This window comes from Perissodus microlepis, chromosome 1 (genome assembly GCF_051167445.1).
Source record: "Perissodus microlepis isolate ML-2025 ecotype Zambia chromosome 1, ASM5116744v1, whole genome shotgun sequence".
NCBI classification, from domain to species: Eukaryota; Metazoa; Chordata; class Actinopteri; order Cichliformes; family Cichlidae; genus Perissodus; species Perissodus microlepis.
The window spans coordinates 30161886-30174652 of NC_140461.1; the positions used below are offsets into that span (position 1 = coordinate 30161886).

Genomic DNA, 12767 nt, shown 5'->3' on the forward strand with positions numbered 1-12767 from the left:
AACGGCAAACTCAACATCGAAGTTTACCGGAAGCCCACACACACGGACCAGTACCTCCTCTTTGACTCCCATCACCCTTTGGAACACAAACTTGGAGTAATTAGGACCCTACACCACCGGGCAGAACATGTTCCCTCTAAGCCTGAAGGAAAAAAGAAGGAACACACACATGTAAAGGAAGCACTCAAAACGTGCGGCTATCCTAAATGGGCGTTCTTAAAGTCAGCAAAGAGGCACAGAAAAGAAGACCAGACACCAACGAGGGAGGATAAGAAGGACAGACGCAACAACATTGTCATCCCCTATGTAGCCGGTGTATCAGAAAAACTTAGGAGAGTTTTCTCCAAGCATGACATCCCGGTGCATTTCAGACCCAGCAACACGCTCAGACAAAAACTGGTTCACCCGAAAGACAAAACGCCAAAACACAGACTTAACAATGTGGTGTATGCTGTACAGTGCAGCGAGGAATGCCCAGACCTCTACATTGGAGAGACCAAACAGCCACTTCACAAGCGCATGGCACAACACAGAAGAGCCACCTCCACAGGACAAGACTCAGCAGTCCATCTGCATCTTAAGGATAAAGGACACTCTTTCGAGGATGCCAATGTTCACATTTTGGACAGAGAGGACAGATGGTTTGAAAGAGGAGTGAAAGAAGCCATCTATGTCCACTGTGAGCGACCATCTTTGAACAGAGGCGGGGGTTTACGACACCAACTCTCTGCCATCTATAATCCAGTTTTGAGATCCCTTCCCAGACGCCTTAACGCCCACTCACATCCTGGGCCATCTGACCTCAGGAATTCGCATGATAAGGTGGGGCCAGGTTTCACAATGAACACACCCGAAACTCTGGCTGATTGGGACCCACACCCAGTTTCACACCTTGGCTCAGGCGATTAGAAGATCATCAGGGGGTCCTTTTGTCCCTCTGTGGGGGGATACTCCCACTAGGTTTATATCTGGGACTCTCCACCATTTGACCTTAGAACTGAAGAAGCTTCTCGGATGAGAGGTGAAACGTCTTCAAGTAAACTTAAAGAAGTCCAGACGCTTTTCTTTGCAAGCTCCTTTGACTACGATGACCTGGATGACTGAGAACCTTCACAGACCTAACTTTCACATCTATGGCCAATTTAGAATCACCAGATAACCCAGCGAGCATGTGTTTAGAATACATCCATGCCAGGCTATTTAGGGCCTTTTTGGGATGACTTTGCATGCTCTCCCAGGGCCCAGGGTGGAACAGTGGTGCAAGAAGGTCCTGGAGTTGAATCCAGATACCAGAAATCCTGTCATTTACGGGTAAATAAAAATTAAATAGAATTTTACTCACCAAAACTGGACCATGGGCTTCTTGGATGACCTATTCCAGCGGTCCCCAACCTTTTTTGCGCCACGGACCGGTTTATGCCCGACAATATTTTCACGGACCGGCCTTTAAGGTGTCGCGGATAAATACAACAAAATAAAACTAGTACCGGTACCGAAAAAAAGAAGATTTATTCATAACACACGTGAAAAGACCCAGGAAAACCGAGTTAACGATAAAAACGATAACAAAATAACGCTGAAAACCAATAAAAACCCTGAAAACCATACATTTCACACCTGAGCCTCAACTCTCGCGGCCCGGTACCAAACGACTCACGGACCGGTACCGGTCCGAGGCCCGGGGGTTGGGGACCGCTGACCTATACCACACATGAGACCATTTTGCATGTGCTTTGGCACAAAAGGCACCAAAGCTACAAACACTGTTGAATTAGTTCAGGTAAATCCTAGCAGACAGCAAGCAGCCTAGTTGGCACCCACATCTCACTCATTCCCTGATTTAAGTGAGAGGTTATTAAAAATAATCACAGCCTCGTGAGCAGGAAAATTAGAGGAAGAGACCAGGCTGTAAACATAGGGTGCCTATAGGGACCCAACTTCAAGTACCCATTCAAGGAACAACCGTTTTTGGCACATCAATAATCTACTTTTTAACCCCAGCGGTTGCTTTTTGTTTAATAATGACAATTTTTGTGTCTAGTTTGATTTTAGCCTTACTGATGTTTTTTAAGTACATTATGATTTTTGCATCTCATTCACACATTTACTTGAGCCCTGTTTTGTAAACTCTCAATGATTTCTAAAGAAAATAAACGGGCTGCTTTAAAGTAAGAATAAAAAGTGTGAAAGTTTGACCGTCCAAAAACTGCATTATCTTAAAAGTGTGAAGTGAAATGTTTTTTGTGATTGCATAAGCTTAAATTCTAGCAGGCAAACAGCTCTAAATAATTTGCCAGGCTTGTGGAAAGGCCATTCTCATTTCATATGCTCATATTACTGCTCTGTGCGCACTGCAGTCATCCTTGTAGACTGTTTTGTCATTTAGTGGAGATATTCATAGGAGACTCATATTCCAGCTTTAAACAAGGGAAAGCAAGCCAGACTCCTACCCCTTTATGGCTGCACGGAGACCGGAGTGCAGCGCAGCGCACTTTGTGCATCTGACTGAGCAAGGCTGTCCGTTCATATTATGCTTTCACATTACAACGATCCATAAAGCGTTTTAATGTGGGCCCATCTACAAACCTTCAGTCTGAATAAAGCTAAATTACATCATGCTGCTTGCCATGTTTCTGTTTCCCCATGCATTCGTACATGGTGATGAGTTCAAAGTCACCGTGAGCCCCGTAGTGCCAATGCACCCAATGAGTCTGGGATGAAGCTGTTTGTAAGTGGAAACATAGACCTGAAGTGGAATCCACTTTACTGCTGCACTTGCTGAAGTTTCCTGCTGCATGATTCATTTCAGTCTGTATATTTAATGAAAGTGACAGCAGATTGCACCAATTAGTGGGATAACTGACGTAAAAGTAAGATGAACCACATCCTGTGTAAATATTTTTTCCCCTTACATGCTGTGATTGATAAATATATAATAAATGGTATAAATATGCTCAAAGAGAGAGAGAGAGATGTGGTAGTTTATATTTGGAGGAAAAAAAGAAATGAATTTATAAGTTTCTTGTTGAACCCGTAAAACCTCATCTACAGATATTTTACTGGATCGCGTGTTACAACATTAGCACGACACATGAATGTCCATCTGTCACTGTGATGTTTTTTAGTTTTATTGTCCAGGTTCTTTCTAGCTTTGTGTTTTTGTCTATCTTTGGAGTAGGGTTCTGTATTCTGCTGCAATTTATCTTTCTGTTATATCTTGTTTATTTTCTTATGCCTGATACAAGTTCTTCATGGTGTTGTTATTCCATCCTTTCAGTTCTGAGCTTCTGTTTTGTAGATCCTTAGGTTCATTCTGTTAATCCCCCTTTGTTTCCCCATTCTGTTCCTCTGCAGTCTTTTTTCTGTGTTTGTCTTTTTGTCTTGTTCCCTCATTTTGTTGTGTCAAATAATCGTCTCTTCAATCAGTTGTGTTGTACTCTTCCTGTTTTATTTTGCTAAGTGTTGTTCAGTTTAAGTCCCTCTTGAGTCTTCATGTTAGTAACCCTCGGCTATGTTCTCACCTGTTCTCACTCGCCTCAATATCTTGTAAGTAGATGTTGTCCGAGTGTCCCTTTGACCTTTCTCGTGTACTCGCTCATGATTGTGTCTCCCTGCTCTTGGTTTCCTAGTTTTCAGTTTCCCTGTTCTGATTTTCGAGTTCATCCCTTGTCTCCCGAGTCCTGCATCTGGGACCACGTCCTGCCTGCCCCACAGCCGGTTTATGACACAGTTTAGAGGTGCCCTGTTATTTCTGTGTGACTATTATATATATTATATTCAGTGAATTTTAATGCATTTGGACTAGTCTGTTGCTTTAGCAAATGCCATTGCTCACAAATCCAGGAAATCTTCTGTTAGATTATGAATAAATCCACAGCAATGCAAATGCAGTTGGAGCATCAGAGTTGCAGCAGAAGTGCTTGTGCAGATCTTGTTGGTGAAGATGAAAACCAAGCAAAGAAAGCATGTGACCACTATTGTGAGCCTGCCACCCCTGCTGAAAGCAGATGGAAGGGGAAACGTAAATATCACGTGACAGTCATGTGATAGCATGTATAGATAGAGGGCACACTTTGCTGTGACATCAACATCCTTATGCTGCACTGGTTATTAAAATCGCAACGTTCGGATGTGAAGATGAAGAGCTTAAAATTTATTTTTTTACAACAGCGGCCAACTCAGATATGATATTTGCACTTTGGCTTTACTTCATGTTGCTTAACAAGGTCTGCCCTTGTTTTTCTTTTCATGGATAAAGGGTATTTTTTTTCCTACTCTTTCACGCCTGACAAAATTTTGATGAAAACACTAGTAACCCAAAAATCTTTTCAACAACGTCAGTCATTCAGTAAGCCAAATTCATTCTCCTAGCATAGGCTGCCGCTGCCTCTGCGCTCTGACCAAAATACACACAGGAGACAAAACAAAAATCTATTAAATAGTTGATGCAGCCTTGAATAAAGTCAGTACCTCTGAAGCTTTGAAATGTCTCTGTGGACTCATAAAACCAGTGACCCAGATGGCTCCCAGGTTGCGGGGAGCATGCAGTTACGCTATTTTGTGTGAATGTCAGCGGCCGTGTGTGCCTTCGCACACACAGAGACACACTTTAGGTGAGTTGTTTGTTGTGTGAAAATCCGTGCAGTGCGAGGCTACGCACACAGATATTGTATGACCCAAGTTCAGGTCCAGAGAGAGACAGAGGGAGAGAGGAACATGACTGAAGTGAAGCGTGCAGAGAGCAGCCTGGGTTGTGAGCAAGAACAACCTCTGCATGTGGAATGAGTTCCAGGCGGGAGGCAGAGAGGAGAGGAGGAGGAAGCACTAGCGCAAGTGCAGCAAGCTTCTCAGCACTGGTATGTTAACACGCCAGGTTTTGTGTGCGCCTCTGTGTGCACGTACATCATGTGTGTGTGTATGTGTGTGTGTGTGAGAGAGAGAGTTATCTAGTAGATGGTAGGGTATGATTGCCGTGTGCACGAGGGAGGATGGAGCTGCGAGGCACTGATTGGTTGTGCACTCTCATAGGGTGTGGCCAGAATGTGAATGACTGCTCCTGCCTTTCGCGCTGCCAGGTTTTTGGGGACAGTTTCTGAGGAGGGATGGGGTGTGTGAGACTGTGTGTGTGGAGGAGAGAGCATTGGAGCCTGTGAGAGAAGGCAGGAAAGAAAAAGGGAAAGGGGGGGCAGGAGGACAGAGAGAGAGAAAGGGAACAGGAGCTTGTGAAGAGAGGGAGGGAGGGAGCTTCAGGCAGCGAGGCTGGACTACCGCTCAAACACTGCAGTCTTTCTTTTGCTTCTCTGAGGAAGCTGTCTTTCTCTTCTCGCTGCCTGTCTCTCCTTCTTGCTGCTTCTTCTCTCGCTGCTTGGCCATGACCCTGGTGGACACCTTGATCTCCTTGCCCACCTAGAGAAGAGGAGAGAAAACGCTGTAGCGGAGGAGGGAGACGAGAGGAGGGGACAACCGCACACTTTGCTTCTCTGATGAGAGTCTGGAAATTAATTAACCACCATCAGCACAGGGGGGGAGAGCAGAGAGGGGCTCAGGAATAGAATAAGAGGGAGTTGAAGAGAGTGATTTGTTAGATGAGAGTGGAGAGACGCAGAACAACCCCTAGACACTTTTCAGAGACAAAAGGTTCAAGTTAGGGCAGGAACTAAAGAAGCAAGGAGGAAATTGGGCAAGGCAGGAATTCCACAGGGATACAAATTGAAGAAGCCAAAGAATGGTCTGCTCATCAGCGTCATTCATCCTTTCATGCCTTCTTCCATTCTTCCTCTCACATCCATAACACCATTCTTCCCGCTTGCCTCCTTTTCTATCTTAGTTCTTTTTTTTTTTTTGCTCCGTGCATGTCAGCAAAAGCACATCGCCAGTCACATGCCGAACACTCAGACGCAACTAAGACCAGAGAGTAGTGTTTCATTCTCAGCGGACGTGCGCTCTGTCTCTGAGTAAAAGAAGTTGATTAACCAAAGCAGGGGTGCTGTTATTTGCCAGCCAGGAAGCACCTGCTCAGGAATTTCTCATGAGACCAGGTAGGACCATTTCTGGATCATTTTGGCAAGCCCAAGGCGCTCGAGAGGTCAAGCTCTCCAAGCATTTACCTGATTGAACCTTTATGAGATGAAACTGCAGATCAGCTTATCTGGGAGCATCACACCTGTGTGAGGGATTAAAGAGATAGGGATGTGCAGATGTGTACGTGTATGTTGGGATTATGTCCTAAATGTTCAGATTTACACAGATGTTGTGGCAGGATTATGCAAACTGTCCTGCAGAATATATAATATATAAGATTCAAAAATAGCAAATCAGTTGAAGTGAATGGCAGCATATTGTTTTCTCTCAGATTACATCAGATCACGTGTGATCCCACTCTGGGTATAATTAAATCAGTAGTTCAGGAGTTTAATTATTTTGAGGCTAGGTTAGAAATACTACTGAAATCCATCTCGCAGCCCCCCCTCAGTGGAATACCTCTTTGTCCCTCGCTGTGGACTTTGTTCAGACCTGAAGTGCACAGAGTGACTATTAAAGACTCCTAAAGGCTCATTCAGCTTCCATTATGAGACGCTCAAGCACAGACGAGACTCCATATCGGCGCAGTCCATCTCTGGACAGCAAACCCGACACGCCGCCGTTCACTTCTGGGTTTCACCGCTTTAGCGGAGAGTTCGAGTATAAGCGGCCACCGTTTGCGTTCGGCTTTCACACGACAAAGGGGCCGCAAACGTCCAAGGGACGCTATGCCCAGGGCAAGAAGTATGTGGTGTTTTACCTGGACCTCTCCTTCATATTCCTCCTAGAACTGCGGCGCTGCAGGATGGCTGAGGGTTGCATGATGGCCCTGCGATATGGAATGGTCTTCTTCAATCTCCTCTTCTGGGTGAGTTCTCTGTCTTTTTTTAAACAAAAATCTTTTTATATAAATATATGTATTCTTGTGCATGACTTTTGAAGAGGGGGGAGTGTTTGTTTTGCTGAAAGTGATACTTTGCTTCCTCGCCTCAGATTTTTCTTACCCCGTTTTTTTTTTTTTTTCCAAAGGAGCTCTCTTATGCGTGTCTTTGTAACCACAGTGATGTTAGAGGAGTGAGGAGGGGGCAGAGTTGAGAAAGGGACAGATCATGCATTTAGATCATGTGTACAAAGCCCACTGTGTGGGTGAGTGGAGCCTTTTCTGCTCCCTATACAGTTCGTTGAGTGTGGGTGTGCACTGCATTGTTTGCCGTGTTAAGCTGTGGCACATTTGGAGCTTGCATTATGTGTACACTAGTTAATCACAGTGTTACCACTGTGTTGTAATTCTTCACCCACCTCTGCCTCGCCCTCCTCCCCATACAGCAGCACTTCTTAGTTCATCAAGGCATCTGCTGTCAGTCTGCTCAGTCCAGTTGATCGTATCTTTTTGCTGTGGGTTGAGGGTTGAGCTCCGCTGTGTCTGCCTGTCTTGATCCATCTCTGATAGCCCCCGTTACCGATCACTTGCATTTTCATTGTGAAGTCTGTCATGTTCCCCTGCTGTAAAGATTTCAAGCTTGTGTTGTTTTTCCCCCCTCGCAGACTCCTGTTGTGCACTCACTTGCAACTTCTTGGAGAGCTTTATGGGGTTTTTGGCCTCTGTGGTTACCTTTCTGGGATTACTTTGATTTGTCATACGTCTGCTCTTATTGGTAACAGAATGAGATGAGGCCTTGGGCACTGAAATGCAATCTAGCTGCCAAGATGCAATCTCCCTCAAGGAATGAGTGACCTTTTCACCTCTACATCTTCAGTCAGCTATAAACGGCTGTCAGAGAAGGGTCGCGGTATTTGTTATTAGCACTCGGTGTGCATGTGTGACTGTGTGTTGCCACTGGGGATAAATAATGACCACTTGACCGAGGGTAGCTATAACCTGTTTCTGATAAGCCAGTTGTATTAGGTAAGAACAGAAGAGCTCTGCCAATTTAAAACTAAGGATGGTACATTTTGACTGTTTCGTCCCAAACTTTTTGCAGATGATTTTTAAATTTTAATGGGATACTTCATATTCTTAAATCTGAATATTTTATACATTGTAATGTGAATGGGATGGCTTTTACTTACAGTCAGCATAGATTAGGGATGTCAAACGTATTTTACAATGTGGGCCACATACAGTCCACTTTAATCTTAAGTGAAGTGAAACTGGCCCTTTCGGTTGGTGTAAAGAACTTTTACTATATATTTATTCATAAATATGCAATTTCAATGATATGTCTCAGTTTTTCGATATGTTAAAGAAATGCTGCTGCAGTAAATTAATGTGGCAGCACAAATCTTTAAATTGTAATAATTTAATGTGTAAAATCATGGCACAAGCTCTGTTAGCTCATTGCTCACAGCTTTTGTTAGTTCACAGAAAGTGCTCTATTTTTACACAGTGGCTCTATTTTCATCGATAGTGAAAAAAACAGAAACAAAACAAACAATTTTTCTCTCATTTAGTTGTTTATTCATTACTTAACCACTTTGCTGTAGCATGAATGGCCTTGGGGGAGGTCTTTACCAGTTGAAAAAGCTGTAAAATGTAGGAAATTACTGTTAATATTCATGCTTTTTCCAAAGCCCTCCAGTGGGCCAAATTGAAGTTGTTGCCGGGATGATTCTGGCCCCAGGGCCTTATGTTTGACACCCCTTGCATAGATTGTATGAACAGTGTCCTGATGAAAATATATTTGCCCTTTAATTTCACTTTCAGAAGGAAAAACAATGTGACAGTTTACATCCTGCCTGAAAACAAAGCTCTCGATAGCTCTTTCCCTCTCTTACAGTAGACTATTTATATTTGTAAGATTACCAGGTGAACTGGAGGTGGGAAATTATTTGTCTCAAAGTTTCATGGCATTAACAGTTCTATAAATAAGTGCTATAGGTTAACCTATAGGTGCATAGGTTTCTTCAGGTGTAGAAACAAACTTAAATATATGAGAATAATGTGTGCAAATAGAGCGACATAAATAGCAGCTCTGTGCAGTGAGAAGAAAGGTGTGGTCGTATTTCACTGAGCGGTGTTAATATATTTATATGCTACCCACCGTTTTTAATGCACCATGACTTGAGGCTTCTGCACAGTGCTTGACAAACTGATCCACTGAGGAAATCATCTCTTAAGGTGGCATTATTGCTTATTTGCCACAGTCTGACAGCAAAGTGGTTGGCATTGATGTTTCCATTGACAAAGTTATTTCACGTTGTTAAAGGCGTAATAGAACAGACTGGTGTTTTGAATCAAATTAAATTTAGTAATTTTATTATCCAAAATGTTTTGAAGAAACATCAAATCTGGGTTTTTTGGGGGTTATTAACAGTCATTTTTATTTGCCAGTGAATGGGGCCATATCTCCTTTACCCATGCCAGCCAGTGCCAGTTGACTGATCTGATCCTAGCAACTAATATTGAATTTGCCAACACTACTTTCTGCTGTTTCTTTGGGAACGTTTGAGCTTTTTGAATTAAACTTTGTCAATGTGTCAGTGTACGTGATTTGCCAGAGTCACATCAGATACATTTTTAACTCACAATCAAGTGAAAACATCTTCCATGACCCTACGCTGTGGTACTTCACAACATCGACAAACTACAGCTTTTGTTATTGTTTTGAACCCTATCTGCAAATAAATAAATAAATAAATGCAGACTTTAAAAATTTTTTCTTATTCCATAATTAAAGTGTTTTCCTCCAAGGAAATAATGAAATAGGTTATTTGTCCCTAAATGATGTTAAAGGTTTGGTTAGACTTAAGTCAGGAGGCAGAGGTTGGTGGTTAAATCGCTGGCTCCAAGATACCAAACCCTCTGATGCATCTATGTGAGTGAGCTTAGGTATAGTAAAGGGTTCTGTGTGTCAGTGGGTGAATGAGCCTTGTAGTAAAAATGCACTACATAGGTGCCAGTCCATTTAATTAGATTTAAGAACAAAAGTTTTCCAGTGAAGTTAAAATTTGAGTATTAAAGGTTTTTTTCAGTAAAATGTGTTAAAGTCAAAGGTTTTGTCAACCCGTCCATCCACCTCGATATCCTTCCTTACAAAATACTTTGTAAGGAAGTATTTTTTTTTTTTACTAAACTGGCACTTGTTCCTAATGTGGGCATCAGAGGGTTTTTTCATAATAAAATGCAACTTTGAGGCATATTAAGCTGCTTGCTGTCAACAATAACAAGTTTTCTACATTGCATCTCAGTGCACCACTAATATACTTCTACATCGAGCTACTCAGGTATGAAAATAATAGTCTTCCATTTAAAAAACAATTAAAGTATTACAGAGAATAACAGGAACCTTGTGAAGAGCACTTCTCTCATTTTAAAATACATTTTTATAATTCTCCATAAAAGGTGGCGGAGATAAAGTTTCCATTTAATTACCCCACTTTCCTTGAAATGAGGTTAGAGTGAAACGGTAAATTACAATGCGTCAAAGGTAAAATGGGAATATAGAGTGAGGAAAACACACTGATGAAAGATGAGGACTATGACAAAACATATCTGTAACAGCTCAGAATACCTTATATAATGTTAGAGGTTTATTCTGTATTTGAAGAATGCCAACTAAACATTCATCTAACAATTCAGCACAGCACCAATCAGTTTCTTCCTTACCTACGGACATACACCACTGTGCCCACGGCTGTTTAACGTCGTATTGGAGCATTACTGATGAGCATGTTAGTGAAGTTAAATAATTTAAATATAATGTCTTAGCATATAATAATAATAATATAATATAATAATGTGTCTAATGTCTGTCCCTGTGTGTTAGCCCTGCGACAGACTGGCAACCTGTCCAGGGTGTACCCCGCCTCTTGCCCTATGACAGCTGGGATAGGCTCCAGCGCCCCCCGCGACCCTGAAAAGGAGAAGCGGAAGCGAATGGATGGATGGATAATAGTGTAATAATAGTAGTTATTTGTCATGTTGCAGATACAGATGACTTACTGATGACTGGGAAAGAGGCTAAACAAAAAGTTTCATGTGATGATATCCTTTTTGATTCATATAAACAGAAAAAGTTTTAACATTAATTAACACAACGAGAGTTAAATTTAAACCACTTTTCTCTAACAGGTGGAGAAGAATAAAAAAACCCCACAGAATGCATACTGTGAGAAGTCACACTGTCTTGTGTGAGAGTACAGTGTTTCTTTTTATAAACTCTATTTAAATTATCTTGGAATGTGTTTGTGATGACCTTCAGGGAGGTTACAAGCTAAGAAGGGTTATTTTGAGAAAAGAAGTGCTCTTAGCTGGCACTTTTCCTTTTCCAGTGTTTCCATAGTTTAGTGGTTTACACATTCACCTCGCCAGCGAAAGATACAAAGGAACAGACACAAATCCCGTCCTGGTTGTGTCAGAAGAGGCATCTGGCATAGAAATCTACCGAGTTAAAGAAGTGGTGACCCCTTGTTGCAACATATTTGATTTTAATTAGGAAGGAAAGTGGCTTCCTTGAGAAAAATCACCTTTTCCAAGGTTATGTTTTGTTGTATTAAAGTGACCTGAGTGAATTGCAAGGTGAAAATGTTTCTCTGGATGTTAGTTTTGTCCTTAACCTCTTAAGCCCCAAGCCTAGCTGATCTCCTGCCTTTTGCCCCCGTATCAGGGGGCGTTGGGGCTTAAGAGGTTAAAGAGCAGCGACTGTAGACATTTAAGATTCAAAACACTTACAGACGACTCTAGTGACAGTTCTCTGTGTTTCCAAATACAAAAAAAAATCAGGAGAAACTTTTCAAACCTTTCCTGCAGACTGGACGTCTTGACTGTTGGTTTTTTTTTGGTACTGAAAACATTTTTTTTTGGTCCCAAAATATGACAAAATATTGTCAGACCGCCTCTGCTGGTGTCTAGCCTTGCTTACTGAAATCAGGATTGTTAAAAAAAGCTGAAGAGCAGGCCTTGTGGTGTGTAACCCAGCACAGTTTCTCAGAGGAATATTTTCAGGTCAAATGAATACGACACTGCCAAAGATTGAAGGCAGACCTCTTTGCTCTGTTTTACTCTCAGCTTGTTATCACACGGCTCCCTTGTGGTGGGCAGAAACTGACAATCATTTGTGCAGGTCCGAGAGCAGCGGGAGGTGGAGGGGAACCAAACTGTGCTGGAAGAGGCCAGGGTGCTTTTTGTTACTGTGGCTGTTAAAATGAGTGAGAGAGAGAGACGTGAAATGAAAACTTCCTCTGACGTGGCTGCTCAAACATGTAAAAGATTTTGTGTCTGTTTGATGATCAGCGGGTATTCATGCTCAGTTGCAGATAACATCTTTTTCTGTTGCTGAGACATGCTATTCTTTCCTGTTTTTCTTTGGTTTGCACTGAAGTGGGACACACTCACTTTTTTAAGTGACCGTGGCTGTGCTTACACTCAGAAAATAGAGTCATGGCAGAACAAGCAGAGCCGTCAGGATTTTGCGCTTATGTTGGTATCAAAAACCAAATTGTTCCAAAAGGGAATTGGAAGAGGTCAAGAAGACAAATCTGAAATGGGTTTGTGAGAATAGCTGTAATGATAGAGGCCAGACCTGCTGGTCTGTCACAGATGAAAGAGGTGAGCATGGTGGTAAGAGGTACAGATGATAACAGTAACTATTGGTGGGACATAAGTGGCATCCCGCTCAGTAGGCTGGTAGAGCTTTGAAACAGGAGGACAGCGGGGCACATACATCAAACTGCACTATTGTAGCTCATGTGTCACTCTCAGGCCAAATTTTTATTCATGCTTTTTTTGTAACTTACTGATCTTTGAA

At 42.3% G+C, this 12767-nt stretch overlaps 1 protein-coding gene across 4 annotated transcripts in view; it reads left to right on the forward strand.

Moving 5' to 3' along the window:
* The window catches only part of tspan4a (tetraspanin 4a), a 180528-nt gene that overhangs the window by 37176 nt on the left and 130585 nt on the right, over positions 1–12767 (forward strand). Inside the window, exons 1-2 of one of the 4 annotated variants that reach the window (XM_084945641.1) lie at positions 4748–4856; positions 6810–6889. In XM_084945641.1, coding sequence (XP_084801767.1) covers positions 6827–6889 — 63 coding nt within the window. In that variant the 5' untranslated portion in view covers positions 4748–4856; positions 6810–6826. Of the gene's footprint in view, positions 1–4747; positions 4857–5083; positions 6890–12767 lie in introns of those variants that run through there. The other 3 variants (XM_084945475.1, XM_084945561.1, XM_084945394.1) reach the window with 3 other exon arrangements.